Source organism: Thunnus albacares, chromosome 18, assembly GCF_914725855.1.
Source record: "Thunnus albacares chromosome 18, fThuAlb1.1, whole genome shotgun sequence".
In the NCBI taxonomy this organism is placed as follows: domain Eukaryota; kingdom Metazoa; phylum Chordata; class Actinopteri; order Scombriformes; family Scombridae; genus Thunnus; species Thunnus albacares.
The window spans coordinates 22,932,388-22,948,984 of record NC_058123.1 but is presented as its reverse complement, the minus strand read 5'-3'; the positions used below and the strand labels follow the sequence as shown (position 1 = coordinate 22,948,984).

The window sequence follows — 16,597 nt, the reverse complement described above, 5'->3', positions numbered from 1 at the left end:
TCATTCATTAAGAGGATATGAAGAGGATGCAATCAATCATGCAGACCACTAATAGGAAATGTTTGTGTGAAAATGCCTCAGTCTTTATATACATTGTGCCCTGTTTTTGTTTCATGGTGATACGAGTGTAAGGCCTTAAAAAAAAAGTTCTTGATTTCTTTTGTGTATGGCTGTTTTCGTATTCTGATGACTTGTCATAACATTGGGCGTAGTGTCGGTAATGATCCAGTAGACCAGCGCTATTCTGACTGGAATTTGAACTTGCACCTGCACGATCTGGTCAATAGAACATGATTAAAAGCACAAATAGCCGATCCTAAACAACACCCATTCCCTTCAAGGCTCCAATCACAACCTCAAACGACTTTCCTGGGGCGACATAAAATATTATTTTGTCAGTTTGTTTCTGTTACTCAACTGACTCTTACTCAACTTACTATCTGTAAGTTGTAAAGGGAGGTGAGATGACAATGTCTTGAATATGCACACTTCAAAGTAGTGTCATTGTGGAAGCCGAAACTAGCACGATTTGTGGCTGAGAAGGATTTCAGTATGACATTCATGTTAGTTGAAACTTTAGCATGCAAATGTTACTGTGGGCAATTTCATAACCCACACTCTCTGCTGTGAGAGGACAAGGTTTTTCCCATCCATGTTGGGAGCAAAGTGATTAAAGTTTGCAGAAATGTTTGATTGCATGCTGTCTATATCTTGAGGATAAACTACCTGACTCTCAAAACTATCAATTATACAATAGGGATGGATTAGCTGAATGCAATGTTTGTTGTCAGTAACCTGTGAAAAGCAGCATCAGTAAACAGTAATGAGCTTGTGAGTTGTCACTTGTTAATTTTATGGCTGTAGTTGCCTGAGGAGGTGCATTGATATAGACCCAAGAAAAATGACATATAGCATCTTTATGTATATGTTTTAGTTACCTGCTTCAGATTGAATTTATTTTAGCCACATTTACATGGACACCATGCGGCTGATTAAAGCCCTGTATCCATTCGGTGGCAGGAGCAGTATGCATTCCATCAGTAGCCTCTAATTTGAAGAATGTGGCGCACGTTTTCACCGTGCTGTGCAATTACAAGACATAATTCAATTTGAGCACTCTGATTAAATTTTGTGCATCGAGTATCTCGTAAAATAAGCACACAAAACATCTGTGTGTTTGGGAAAACATGCTGGTTCACAAAAACTAGGTAGGCTGTTCCACACAGCTTCCAAGTTTATACAAATCATTAGAGGCACAAGAGCGGAAACGCTGACATCCAGAGGATGCAGTGGAAGCCGAAGTTCACACAGCTCCATTCTTATTTTTTTATTTCTCCAGTCTACATCACTCAGCTCCCTCAGGACTTCCAGTTCTCATAAGCCCACACTCTGTTTCCACATCTAGCAATACTGGCTTCCTGGGGCTGCCACAGTAGAATTATTTACCCCAAAGTAGTGCTTGGAGCAGAACATTTTTAAATACAGTAGAGTGTATGGCCCTAAAATATACCCACTGATAAAACAGTCTTGCTAAATGTTATGCATGTATTCTGTGTGGTTCTGGTCACAAAAAACAACAAAAATATTCATCTTATGTACTTCTGACTGCACTACACTTCTACTGATTTCCAAAAATAGAGCTGTTATCTGTGTTTTCATGTGTGCCTATGTGGATTAGTACAGATTTGAGGGAATGGGTAAGTGGGACTTTATCCTCAACGGTATGTGCTGTACCTTCTCTCTTCATGCCCATGGCTAAACACTTCTGGTAGCGGCAGTACTGGCAGCGGTTCCTCTGGCGCTTATCGATGACACAGTCCTTGTTGTCGCGGCAGGTGTAGCTCAGGTCTTTGCGCACCGTCCTTTTGAAGAAACCTTTGCAACCCTCACAGCTGTATACCCCATAGTGTTTACCTGAGGAGAAAGAGCGATACAGGGATGGTTTGTCTAGTATACAGGACACATTGTTAATCTGGTATTCTCATTTTTTTTCAAGGGACTTCAGAACAAAAACATTTGTCTGACCTCATATACAAACCACACAAGCAGAATACAGGAACTGGCTTCTAAAAGCTTTAAAGAGCAATTATGATGAAAGACCTGTTAAAGTGAACAGAGTGCATTTGGGGGTTACGCTGAGGTGGCTGGAGAAGAAAAGAGGAGCCTTCTTAAAGCAGGCTGCAGGAGGGCCCTGTGGATTTGCATTACGGTACTGTTCTCACATCATGTTGTAGTACAGGACATATCGTGTCTATGTTCCCAACAACTCCTTTGTTATTTATGACGGATGAAGCCCATTGAAATTCTCCAGGGTTGCTCAAACTGTTTCTTTGTTAGTTCTTTGCTGGTCAGACCACCAGAGAAGATAAATAAACCCTCCCAGCACAGTGAAATGAAGCATGACTTGCTATTAAACATTGTTTTGTTTTTCCCCCTTGGGTCCATGGAGCACTGATGACGCAGGATGACACTAAAACTGTCCAGTGACTTAGATGACCATATAAGACATCTATGCAAAACTTCTTTCTATCATCTTAAAAACATCTCTAAACTCCACCCTTCTCTAACCCTGTCAGTTGCAGAGAGACTTGTCCACGCTGTTATGTCCTCAAGAGTGGACTACTACAATGCACTCTTCACAGGGATTTCTGGCAGGAGCATCCAGAAGCTCCAGTGCATTCAGAACAGCGCTGCCAGGATCCTGATGAGAGTGCGAAAACACAAACATATAACACTTATTCTGTTGTCATTGCACTGGCTGCCTGTCTCCTTCAGGATTGACTACAAAGTCCTGCTACTGACATACCATCAACAGACATGCGCCTCCCTACCTACAGGAACTGATCACACCACAAACTTCCACACATACCCTCAGATCTGCCGGCAGCTTGCTCCTCCGGGCCCCCAGCACTAAGCTCTACACCATGGGGGGTCAAGCCTTCTGCTCTGCTGCACCACACTTGTGGTACAGCCTTCCTAACCATCTGAGGGCAGCACAGACCCTAGTCTCTTAAAAAAAAGAAAAAGGCCTAAAACCTTTCTATTCAGGAAGGCTTTTTCATCTTAACTCTTCTTTTCTTCTCTTTCTTTATGCTGTATGTTCTATGTTATTAATACTGTAGCATTTTTAGTTTCACTATGAATGAAAAGTGTGGTACAAATTAAATGTATTATTATTAATATTATTATTATTTATATCTAGCTTCATCCCTGGGCTTTCATGATTATCCCCAGAGAAATATTTAAACGCAGGTTTATTTGTTGGCTGTATGAAAAAATGAGTTACTCGACTACAAAGATGACTGCTGTGTGAGTCATGACAACAGTTAGCCATGGGTTAAATGTTCTTGTGGTTAAAGTGGTTAAGCTAGCTCTTGACCAAATGATAGCCCATGATTAGGAGAATCTTGGGGTAGGCGTGTGCTGTGTGGAAAGCCAAAAAGATGGATGGATCTAAGGATGAACACTGATAATGGTATTTACTGTTTTGCATTTTTTAAACCCTATAGAGCAACGTGAGGAACCTTGGGCTATTGCAAATCTGTGTAAAAGTAAAATGACTCACTTGAAACTGAAAATGAGGACATTCACAAAGTTTCAAGTATGGTACGAGACATTTTGGATCTTAAAAAGGAGGGAAAGAGGAAGCTGACAACAGTGTGACAACTGGCAAGATATAATGTGTCAGAAATCACACTAGCAACATACGTAATCCATGTACAGCCTTGTCGACAACAGAATTATCAGAAAGACTTAAATACAGCAGCATTTTTTGTAGTTTCTAGTTAGACATTGCATGGATGAATATTTTGCTGAGTACTGATTGTTTCTGTCTTTCATAAGGCTCATTTGGGCATGAAAGTGGCCTCAAATCTAAACTTATCATGCTTCAAAAAGGTCCCAAAAGGTTTAAAATGTCCCTGTCTCCATTTATTTCTTATGCGTTTCATCACAGTAATATTAACATGTGATCATGTATCAAGACAAACCCTTGAATACTGCATTCAAAGCAGGTTCTTCTCAAAATCTGCTTGTATTTGACTCCAGTCTTCATTCTATAGGAACATTCCCCACTGCAAAAAAAAAAAAAAAGGTCAAACCCACACCATGGTGACTCTAGCACTGCCATGCTTCACGGTAGGGATGCTATGAGATGAGTGATGGGTTGTGCCTGGTTTCCTTCAGACACAGCGCTTCTCTATTTCAGTTGAAGTTGAATTGAGGTTTGGTTTCATCAGACCATACAATCTTTTGCCTCATGATTTCTTTCATGTGCCTTTATGGCCACTGCCCTCTTGTGTATTTTCTCAGGAGTGGCTTCTTTCTGGCCGCTCTGCCATTTAACCCAGATTTGTGAAGAATTCCACTGACTGTTGTCCTTCCAGGAAGTTGCAAAAAGCTGCAGTATGTAGTTCTGCCAGAGCGGTCCGTGGGGCTGTTCTCTGACCTAAGTTCATCTTTGGATCTTCTTTGGAGGTTTCTCAGTGTGGTTGGAACACCAGCTTTAGCAAGATGAAGGGTAGTCCCACTTTCTTTTCATTTGGTAAAGATGGAGTCTTGTGTAATCACAACTGTTGAGAAATTATTTTTATACCCTTCCCCAGATGAATGACTCCCCACAAGTATAAATACCAATCCCTAGTTAGGGTTTGACCTTTAAATAGTTACTTCCATTGAGTTAAACATTAGTCATATTACCATTTTCGTTTTAATCTATTCACTACAATTTGTTGAGAAAAACCTACTTTGACATCATGAGTAATTTAGTACAGATAAGCCACAAAAATATACTGCAACACTACAAGCTGGCAAAAGACAAGCAGGATGATAACTTCCTGAAGAACTGTACACTTTTAACATGTTTACTTAATTGCTTTAACTAACTTACTCATAATGAACAGTTTCTTCATTTTTCAGTCAATGGTCTGATTGGTCACATAACATTTACTCCACCTTTACTGCATGTAAAGTAGTAAAGGTAGAGGTGGAAAAAATATTAAACATTTTTCAATATACTTGACTCAAAAATAATGTAGTATTAAATATAAACAGAGCTGAAAAGTTCTTCAAATGCTGGAATTATTGCAGTTCATGCAGGTGTGTCAAATAAACTGGTAACTCAGTATATAACCCAGCATACTTCAATCCAATGAACCAAAAACTGATAAAAAAAAATCTAGAATAACATTGAATGTCATTTCATTTGAAATCAATTTTTCGTTTTGCTTTCAGTTCTTCTTATTTTGCGATGCTGCCTGTGTTTACAGCACATATGGTCATACAGCTGTTCATCACAGTCTGATGTCACTCACCTGAGGAGCGGTCCCCACAGATGGCGCAGATGTGTTTGGTGAGCGACAGGGCCGTGCCTGAGGGCTGGGCGGGCACCTTCATCACACCGTTGAGGCCCAGCGGGGGCTTTATGTCCTCCGTGCTGCTGACCGAGTTCATCGGAGAGTTCAGCTGGAACATCAACACACACAAATACACCCGTGGACAGGTCACAAAGCGACATCATACACCCCATTACACAAAACCGTCACACAGCTTAGCTGGTGAGGCATAGTTAGCTGATGACATTAACTATTGAACAAGGGCCAGGTCTGCTAAGGAGAGAGATGAGTTGGTTACACATACAAACAGGGAGATTAAATCTGAGTGCAGATGTGTCATGTAGGCCTGTTACGATAACCACTTCTGTTGGACGCTACATTGTCCCAGAAATAATTGCGATAAATGATATTATTGTCATTTTAAGATCATTTTATGCCACAGTTGCAGTTAACATGGTAACCCCTACTTCACCTTATTCACTTACACCATACCATACCTGCAGCCTACATACATAGCCCATGTACCCCCAGCATATGTTCACTAGTGGGAGTGAAGAGTTTTGGGAGAATTTTGGGTTTCTAGAAATATCAGGAGCCATTTTCATTTGTCAGGGCGACTGTGATGCTCACAAAAAAGGGGATTTTATGAGTTAAATAATTTATATACACATTAGTCCTTTTCTGTTTGTCTTAAAAAAAGAAAACAAAAATTTACGACCATCACATTAGTATTGTTCAGGTTGTACATTTTATGTTCTGTTACGCTCTTCTATGTCAGCTGGTGGTAGTATTTAGCCGTGATTCCTCTGGGGAACAGAGTTTGAGGGTGCGGGTACCGTTCCAACTCATAAAGCAAAGTGTTATTGAAAAGTAACGACACGCAGCATTCACTCACTACTGTTTATAACTTTTTCCAGGTTTGTGGGGATGCATAGTCTCTCAAAATCAACATGAAGCAACTTGGTAATGTTCCCTCAGAGTATAATGATGTTTTGTTGTCACAGCTTGCCAAATGATATTAAAAACAAGCGGTAAATTGCCTGTTTCATATACCCCAAGGTGCCGTCTATGTACTGGGTTTTTTCTTAGCGGTGGTTAGCGAAAACTGCTGAAACAGGTAGACGGATTATTTGCCTGAAATTGGTAGACCACACGCAATAAATTATGCTGTTTATTCTGGCATCACGTTGACTAAAATGTTGGTGGCATTCTTATGTAAACAAACATGCATGTTAACACAATGGGCAATACTGAGGTCACGTCTATATATCGTGCGACAAGTCGATAAATAAATAAATAATTATCATGACGGGCCTGGTGTCATGCAGTTTGTCTTGAACAATCTGATGAATGCAGAAAGTTAAAAAAAAAAAAAAAAGAAGATATTATGACTTCTGGTACTCAATACAGATGGTCAGCAGCCCTAGCAGCAGCTCTTTTTGCCCTCATTCATTGCTCTCTCTGTCTCTCTCCTCCCTCCTGTTCCCCTCTGTTTCAGATCTAAATCTGGCGCAGCAGGATCCTGCACCACTCCACCCCAGGAACTCTTTTATTCATGCTCTCAACAAGCCCCGCTGGCTCCCAAATGTTCGGCGCTAGCATAACTCCAATGCAAAATTTAACAGTACAGCAGAATAAAGAGACAGCATTTGTTTTAGCAGCAGTGCAACTGGAGCCTTAAGTCTTCACTTCATATGCTGCCTCCCTCCCTCTCTGAAACACAGCTTTGATAAAATTCATCTGAAAGTGACCCCTCTTTGCCTTTTGCTAAAAGAGGAGAGCAAGGGGAGACTAATTATTACAACTAGCTACATGCTGTTTCCAGAGGAGATAAATGTTAGGGGGCAGGATATAAATTATCCTAAGACGCTAAATGTATTGGATGGAACAGAAGCTGCTGTAGCTCACCATTAACACCTTCTAATGAAAAAAAAATTTGAAAAGTAAAAGCAGCAATCTGTCTGACTAAAGTGACATTACGCTGGGGGAGGAAAAGGTGGATCCCTGCACTAAGACACCAACAGCAGAGGGGTGAGAGACAGAACAACGTTGACGGGGCAGACACATGGGCTCATGTAGCCAGACGTGTTTTCATTAAGTTACCACATATGAGACATGTCTGATAGTACAAACACTTCTTGGCTCTAAATTTAGCTAGTACTGCAGCAGAAAAACACTGTCTCTGTCTGCAGGGATCGGTCAAGACAGAGGAAAGATAGTCTAGGTGTATGTTGTCCTTAGCTACGTTTACAGGGATACAGAACATACAGACATACACACCACAGCAAACAATACTCTGCACTACAAGTATGAATTATTTTCATAATTGAGTATTATACAAATTATTTATTGAGTGATCAAAAAACGATACTTTTTTTTTGGTTTGGTGTAGAGACATATAAGAGAAAGATGTCATAAAAGATGTCATAACAGCCATGACTATAACACACAGACTACAAACCAAAACAATTATAGTGGTACAATATGTTGAGTGAGCTGGACTTGGTACACATAAATTGGATTTGGTATTAAGAAACTCAGTTGGATTTGGTAAACATAATAACATATTGTAAATATTTGTGTGCATGTTTCAGTATTTGTGAAAGAATATGAGGGAAATTAAAGGACTATTCCAGCATTTTAGTATAACATGACCATAAAGTTGGGGCACTTACAATACAAAAAGAAGAAAAATCCAAGCTGCAGCAAAGACAGAGATATCCTGACTTTTATTTATTACTTATGGGTAAAGCTCCAACAAACGTGGATCCTACACTTCCCATAATGCAACTCAATAGCATCTTTCTTTAGACCTTCCCTACCTACAGTTGACAAAGCTCCTCTTGAGCTACAGAAGACATTATACATGAACTGTTTTCACAGGCCGTGTAGTACTCTATGACATTTAAATTAACTCTGACATGTAAAACTGAAGTTCCCTTTATGTATGCTAAAATAAACTTTTTGAGCACATCCCTTCATTTTTGCTCTTTCCCAATTTCCCTTACCTCAACTTTGTACAGTCAATACACAACATCATGCTCTTGGTGCAACAGTGATTAATGTGCACAAAAAAAGAAAAACAAACACATCATTTCAGGAAAAGTATTAGAGCACTAAAACATGTACAGGCAAAATTTATGAGTTCTCGGAAACTACCAAGAGACACCGGTATCAAACTTCAAAATTGGTTGTAATGCTGTGAGAATGAAAGAGCTGATTGGACACAGACCAACACACACAACAACAATTACACAGTTTACTGTACACACACATATACTGTACACACATGTGCAAGTTCACCAAGGTAGACATACAAAAGCTTGCACACGTACAGACATGCACACAACTTGCTGCTGTGGCTCCTGGCATCTCTTTTCACCTATTTGATTCCTCTCAAATAGCTTCAAAGTAAGAAAAATGTCAGCAATGCCATATACTTGCTTGAAGCTACAGTATATCATGCTTACACTGAGGGAAATGTTCCAAACCATGGTCCATTACCATCACATCAAATAGAAAATTCTAGACGTCTTCAGTATCATTTTATACAGATTTCCGGCAGAATTCAGCAGGACATATGTGGTGTCATGGGAACTTGACTCAGGGGCCTGACTAGAATATCAAAAATGAAGCTCATATGGGTTTTCAATGTTTGGCTGCATTTGAATGATGGATCCACTGGTGGATTCAGTGGGTTCAAAAGGTTAAAGCCCTCCACCACATGAAACTGTTCAATTCACACTCAGACACTCACCCCTGGCCTGCTCTTCACACTCTATTTACACAAATACACAGTGAATGCAACATGTGCTCAAAGCTTTGGGCAAAAAAAAAGAAAATGACTCTGCTTCCCTTGTGATATTTTGCACATTATTTTATTATTAATATCACAGGAAAAAATAAATATTTTGCATAATATTGACTGAGTGGCCATAGTGTATGAGTCATTTGGACAGTCAAAATGAGTGTCATTTGCACTATTTAAATGGATAGTAGACACATAAGTACAAGTTATTATTGTCAATTTGATGTTGCCATAATTCCGCCTTGTACTGGAAAAGCCCTTCTTGCAAGAAATGAGAGAGCGTCTCTAAGACACAAAGACACAGACAAAGCTGCATCATTTGTTTGGAACCAGCTTCGGCAGCATGTGCACACCGCCACCACACACACGCACGCACACACAACATGAGGTCTTACCTCAGTTGAACGCCTGAGCCTAGTCTTTTCCCCTGCAGCGCAGCACTAACAGAGCTGTCTCCTCAGCTGCGATCGTCTCTATCAAACCCTCTGTCTGCCAGATAGAAAAGACTCTTCCACTCACAATCTATTTTCAGTAAACTTGCAACTCAATCTCAGGAACATTGCTCCCCATGGTGGGATGGGCTGGCTGGGGGGCCTTTCCTTCTCTTCTGCCCATGGCGATGGACGCAAGGCGGGGGGATTAAAGTGGCTCAGGACTGACTCTGGAAATAGAACACATGCTCCCACCCCTACAACACATACATGTGACCCTTCGCGGGTAGATATGCCAGCTGTGCGTACAGCAGTGGGAAACCCCTTCACAATCCTCTCCTTACATACTGTCTGTGTATATCTTTTTAAAAAAAAAATTTATGAGTGGAAGGCTTGGCTTCAAACTTTTCCAGACTGAGGGAGCGAAACAAACAAGGAGCATTTAACATCAAGGACTGGGAATGTAGGACATAAGATTCCCTGCAGTACAATGTACAACACGAGTGCCTGAAATGCTCCAGCTGAATAACACACACACAGTTTCATGTGCTGGAGGTGTTACATAACATGTTGTGGAGGACATTCGATTGGTACATCCAGTACATTGGGGGTCTCTGTCTGCTTGTGGGTGTCAGATTCTGCACAGAACTGATATATGTGATTATATGTCCTGTGCCACCTGCTGCTTTTAGCAGACTGCTGGAATATACAAACATGTAAAAGATGGTGAATTAAATAAATAAGTCCTAAAAGAGGTTTTAGCCCTGAGAAGCTGAGAGTGTAGCTTACAGTTGTCAGATATTATGAGTGGCTGGGTTGATAAATGGATGCGTTTTCAATCTACTGTTAAGGGTAATGTTTTTTTTTTTTTTTCTTTTTTATATATTCTTGTAAAACAGTAGTGGAACCCTGCATTATCTCATTACAAAATGTATTATAGAAGTGGCGTTTTGGTAGTTGTGGTCTCACAGAAACACTTAGACAAATAAACAGCATGTTTTTTGTAAAATAGTGCTGCAACTAATATTATTATTGTTCTTACAGATGGATCAGTTGATTAAAAGGCAGAGTACTTTCACAATTCAGAAGCTGGAACCAGCAAATGTTTGACAGTTAATCAATTATAAAATCTCGTTACCCTTTAACTTTCTATCAATCAACTAACCGCAGTCTTTTAAACGCTACATCATACAGTACTATACCTGTAGGCTACAACAACTACTTAAAAAAACTGGGCAAATAACACACCAGAGACAAATTCACATTCAGTAATTAGTCAAATACATTGATAAGCAGACACCAGTAAACAGTAAATAGAATAAAATGGAAAATTGAGATAAAGGACAATGATCAGCAATCATTCCAAGTATCTCATACAGTAGCCAGAATAAATTAGAGAATAAAATATAATTTCACCAAAAAAACAAATAAAACTATTGTTGTTAATCAGCTCGTTTTAGGTGTTTAACCCAATCCCCTTTCAATAGACAGAATAATCTTGGCAGCAGAGCAGGTCTCATAAACTATTAGTATGCAATGACAACACACACGCGGTGGTGAAAAAAAGAGAAAGGAGTCGTCCCTGGAGTGAACAGAGGAGAAAAGGAAGGAAGAGCGGAGACAGTGGAGGCCTCTGCTTAAGACGGGCTTAGTTCGATTCAGAGAGTCAGAGCACAGACTTTGCTCATAAAGACACTTCAAAAGGAGACATCAAATCCTAGCGCACCGCTCCTCAATGCAAAACCCTCATGTGGAACTCCAGTAGCTTTCCAGTTCAAGGGCACCTTTTTTAACTCGGAGAAAGTTATCTCTACAGTATTCTTTCAAAACACCCTTTAAGAATTCCTTAATAAGGCTTTCCATTATGCAGTGGCACAACATGGCCAAGAATAGGCCGTTCTACTCTACAATCCACTGTTATAGATCCCATTTACTAAAACTGAACTGCACTTTTCTTGGGAACAATTAATTTCTGCAACTTTACTTTGGCTTCAAGGTAAGAGACTGAAAATGTCTCAAGCTAGAATGTGAAGAGCGAAAAAAAAGTGTGAGTGGACGGGATACAAATCTCCTGTTGACAGGGGACGACACCTAACCAGCTGCCCCCTCAGAGGTAAGGACAAGGATCAGGTCATGATGAAACCTAATGATAACCCCGCATCACCTTTCACCTCTGACACCTCATGGCAATCACTTCCTTTTAAAAGCAAACTTATCTCAGCGGTCCAGCGAAGTATGGGAGGAATGAGTGCAAACTTTTATCTTACCCCTGTGGTTTGTGTGAGTCTTATCTGGACACGTATCAGCAGAGTTGGGGGATTGGGTTTCACACAGGGGTTGTGTTAATGGGCCCGCTCTTCTGTGGCCTTCTGGGTAAATTCACAGTAAGACACCCTTTGGGATCAATTACAACACTATTATAAATTTGAAAGACACCTGTTTGAACAACGCATACCACACAAACGAGCACAAATCAACAGACACGTGGGTGGGAGCTCGCACACGATACACAAAGTGGTTCAGCTGTGTGGGGATGGACTTAGGGGTCGTCTGCTAGTAGATCCATCATGTACATTTAAAGTCACACTCGGGATAGAGAAACAGGAAGATGCATTTTAACCACTACAACAATTTTTGAATGACTTGACAAGTCATATCTTTACATCTCACCACAAATTACTGTCAAAATGAACAGTTTTATTGCCTAAATATTAAAATATAAAAAAAAAAGGATTTTAAAATTTTTTAATATTCTTCCACTGTCTCCTCAAAAAGCATTGCGAAAGATTTAATAACGTTAATGTTACTCATGGGGGCGCAGATTCCTTTGGTTGCTGTTGAAAAATAATCTCAAGGGGACAATATATCCTTAACAAAGTTAAATCAATCTCCGCATGTTTTAAGAATTACTCATTGTCTGGATTTGAAAAGATGTGCGCAGGCAATTCACAATGCTAAGACATTATTTTCACAACACAGATGTCACTGCTGTGAGACTGACAGTATGAAGTTTCACATTTCATAAGGGCGTTAATAATAAGAAAGACTAATATAAATGAAAGAAACTCTTCGGTTACATATGAGCTCACAACCTGGCAACCAACAAGAGATATTTTAGTGTACGCATTCATTTGGCTTATGAATGACCTGTAAGTGAATACATTTATTATTTATTATAATAAAGTCATTAGAGACAACTAATACATCCTAACTATGGCTTCTTGTAAAATAGCACCATGGATATCGTCACTCACTTCTAATATCATACTGTCTCTACTCTCCCCCGGTGGATAAAATTTAGTAGAAAAAGACATTATTCTAGACAGCTCGGAGGTTTCCAGCACTCACCCCATGCTGTGCCACACCAGATAAAATGAATCATCGCAAGCACTGCTGGCGCTTGTGTGTGCGTGTTTTGACAGAAACTTTTGTTCAAGTGAAAAAAGGATATTAAGACTATCAGTGGCATGAAAGGCAGCAAGCCTTACAGCAGTGAAGAGGGAATATGCACAGTGACTTTCAGCTGTTGTCTCACCTCAGAGCGGCAGTGTCTGTGCGCGTGTTTGTCTGAGTGTTTCTGGCATCCATGGGAGTGTGTGCGCACGTAGGGTTGGGTCTGCAGCATGCATGTGTATTTTTATTTCTTGTGTCTCTCTCTCTCGTGTGTGTGTGTGTGTGTGTGTGTGCCTGAATGCATGCATGGATTTCATGTGTGCATGCTTGAGCGTGTGTTTCTGTTCGGCAGCAGACGTGTGTAGAACTGTGTCTTTTTGAGTTTGTGTACGTGTGGATGAGCACGACTGTTTTCATAGGAAACAGTGCTACTCCTGTGGGCTTTCCCTGCCTGCCACTGACAGAGCAGCTCTTACAACCATAATGTCACTCTCCTCTCACACCAGTCTTCTCCAACTTTTCTGTCTTTTTAAAAATCTCCTCCTTTCTATACTATTTTTCATGGTGTGTTTGAATTGTAACAATCTGCTCCTCCTTTCCTCTGCTCTTTTCAGAAGCAAAACAGACCTTTTAAAATAACAACACATTAGAACATTAGAACTCCTTTGTGTTATCCATCCACCACCACCATCTACAGCAAGATCTTGCTTGCACAATGGTTAGTGAGATCTGTGTTTATCAAATTTGGCTCGATTAACTGATTACTTGTTTGGTCTATAAAATCATAGAAACTAGTAAAAAACGTCCATCCTGGTTTTCCAGAACCCAACCACATTTTAACCACATTTTAATTGTCTCATTTTGTTAGGAAAACAGTCCAAAGCCCAAAGATATTCCATTACCAATGATACAAAATGAATAAAAACAGCAACATCGGTGTGCAAACTTTTTTTTAAAATCAAAAACAGACATGTTTTTCTCTTTACAGGCTTTCTGAAATGGTCTCTGCTGCTGTTCACATGTTAGCAGACCTTAGCCAGATTCTTTTTTTTTAAAACGTTCAGCACAAAATGACAGCTGTCAATCACAACATGCTGAATAAAAAAAAAAAAATTGTAATGAACCCCAAACCTAACAATCTGATACTTTAACAGGTTAAACAAGCTGTAATCAGTTTTTCAAAATGCTGTTCGACCCATGTTTGCCATCTTTATGACTCTAGGAAATTATGCTTTTTATTGTTTGTTTTTACTGCATCACACATAGTGTTGTGAACCATGTCCATAAGGCCAATTAAGTACAGTAATATGGAAGAATAAGAACATGACTGTATTAATGTTCCAAATATTTTGCCCCTCTCGTGTATGTTAATGGAGCGCACAATATCAATATCAATATAATGCACTCCAGTACAACACCACCACCCACTATGACCTCAATAATAAACATAAAGTAGAATTATCACCTTTCTGACAATGTCAACAAAAACTGAAAATGTATAAGCTTCGTAAAAGTAGAATTTATGGCAGAGCTGATGTATTGGATTGCATTAGATTGCACAGGTGTTCTAATAAAGTAGCCGCTGAGTGTAATGACTAATGTGCGAGTTATTTTAGTTACTTAACTGATAACTGATCTGTGCACAGAGCATGGTTGTGAAAAAGGTAGTGTCATTACACTTCACAGAAATTCCTACAGTGTACATGTCTGTCCACACACAGTGTTGAGTTGCTGTAAGATCACACCACCAGATGCAATTAAAGCCCTACACGGATTATTTGGAGCTTTAAAATAAATGTGCGCCCCCGAGGCATTTCAACCGCAACGTCTCGTCTGTATTAGGAGGCTGCTCTCTTGAAACTTAAATCTAATGTTACCGTTTCTATCATTTATAGCTGCCACCTTCTAAATGGCTCATCTCCTGTGTGGCCCCACACATGCCAGGACATACACAGGCCCCAAGCATCATCACACTACATACTTTCAGCTTTCAAATTACGGCCTACGGGCTGTTTTAACAAATGAAAACGGTCTCAATAAATGCCATAGAAAGAAATAAAAGACGAAACATCAACAAAAACATTCATTACATGTACTATAACAGCAGCTTAGAACCATATTAATTCCATCAACCCAAAACACAGCTTTGTTGCTTTGACTTTCCCTGTGTTTTTATGCACTGATTCTGCTTCTGTTAATCAAAACAATACTTCTTGCAAATGTGTCAGAATGAAAGCCTTCCAAGAAAATAAGGGGAACATGCCCCTTGAACTGCTGGAGCAGTTTCAAATGTTGAGTTTTCATTAACAGCAGCAAATAAAACACAGAAAAACTTTTTATTAAAATATTATAATATAGTAGAATAGTTCAGTAAACACAAAGTTGAAGAACAGTGTGCTAATCTTCTAGCAAAAGCACAACTGGATTAATTCTGCACATTAGTTAGACTTCCTTGAACTACCAGTAATAGAGGGGGGGAAAAAAGTAAAACTAGTCCTAATTGCTACCTTGAGACAGCTTTGGCTAAAAAGAATCTTTTCCCCCATCCATCTGAGGGTTGATTGACGTTAGAGAGCCTTAACTGTTCTCCTGGGACCCTACACACAGCCCCTTTGTGCAGCCATTAGAGCTGTGCAACCATGATGTCATGCAGAGTGACTACAGCGAGGTCCATCAAAGACCAGAGCAGCGGAATGGACCTTTATTGCTCCCACACAGGAAGGGGCTGAGGTCCACTACTCTCTCTCTCTCTCTCTCTCTCTCTCTCTCTCTCTCTTGAGTGTGTTGTGTTTCAGTCTCCTAGTGACCCTCACCTAAACACGACGTACCCGAAGCTGGCGCATGACATCACCGCTGCCGCTCATTTATTACTTATTAAGCGCGTGTTCCATTTCTTGTAAAACATTTACACCTTTTTCACATTAGCTTTTCTTCTGTGTTGGACTCCAGAAACACTCAAGCTTTATATGTATTTTTAAGGCAGACTTAGAGTCACTGGAGGCCTGTTGTTGGTTTAGGATTCTCAAAAATATTTGAGTGGGAGAGCATGGAAGCCAGAGGGGTACGGACTGAGCCGCAAAATGGAAAATGGGAAGCGGCAGCGGTCCGATGATAAAGAACCCCTTTTTTCTGCAAAAAACAACAGCCAGACAACTCTCGCCATTGTCACTGGAAGTGTAAAATGTGTTCCACCCCTGCATATAATCCCTTCCAGCTGCTTGGAGAGTTGCGGTGTCTGTGATCGAGGGATGGTCTGTATTGTCAGTGAGTTCAAGCCCACAGACACAACCACTATTATAGATTTATTCTTAATGGGCATGGCTGTGGCCTGGCACTGCCCCCTGACCACATACCCGGGGCGACGTCTCGCCATCTCTACTCTAATACAGCTCCAGAAAAAAAGAGACGTCAGACCTTATAACTGCGAAAGCAGACACAAAGTATGTGTTTTGTTGATGGTATGTGTGGCCCTTGTCAGAATAATACAGACGCCTTAACAATATGCAGAGCAGATAAGCGGGATGCGACGAACAGACACGACAAACTAAATGTTTCTCCCTGAAAAAGAAAAAAAAATATGCCCAAGCTGCACAGCCACAGCATGTCAGTGTGTCTGGATGTTCGGAACAGAG

General features: G+C 40.2%; 1 protein-coding gene across 4 annotated transcripts in view; it reads right to left on the bottom strand.

Annotated features, from left to right (window-relative positions):
* rxraa (retinoid X receptor, alpha a) overlaps positions 1-16,597 on the bottom strand; it is a 105,623-nt gene that overhangs the window by 17,509 nt on the left and 71,517 nt on the right. For 2 of the 4 annotated variants that reach the window (XM_044333380.1, XM_044333382.1), the window contains exons 4-5: positions 5,313-5,463; positions 1,735-1,914 (exon numbers count right to left, since the gene is read on the bottom strand). In XM_044333380.1, the coding sequence (XP_044189315.1) occupies positions 1,735-1,914; positions 5,313-5,463 (331 nt within the window). Of the gene's footprint in view, positions 1-1,734; positions 1,915-5,312; positions 5,473-16,597 lie in introns of all 4 variants that reach the window. The other 2 variants (XM_044333379.1, XM_044333381.1) reach the window with 1 other exon arrangement.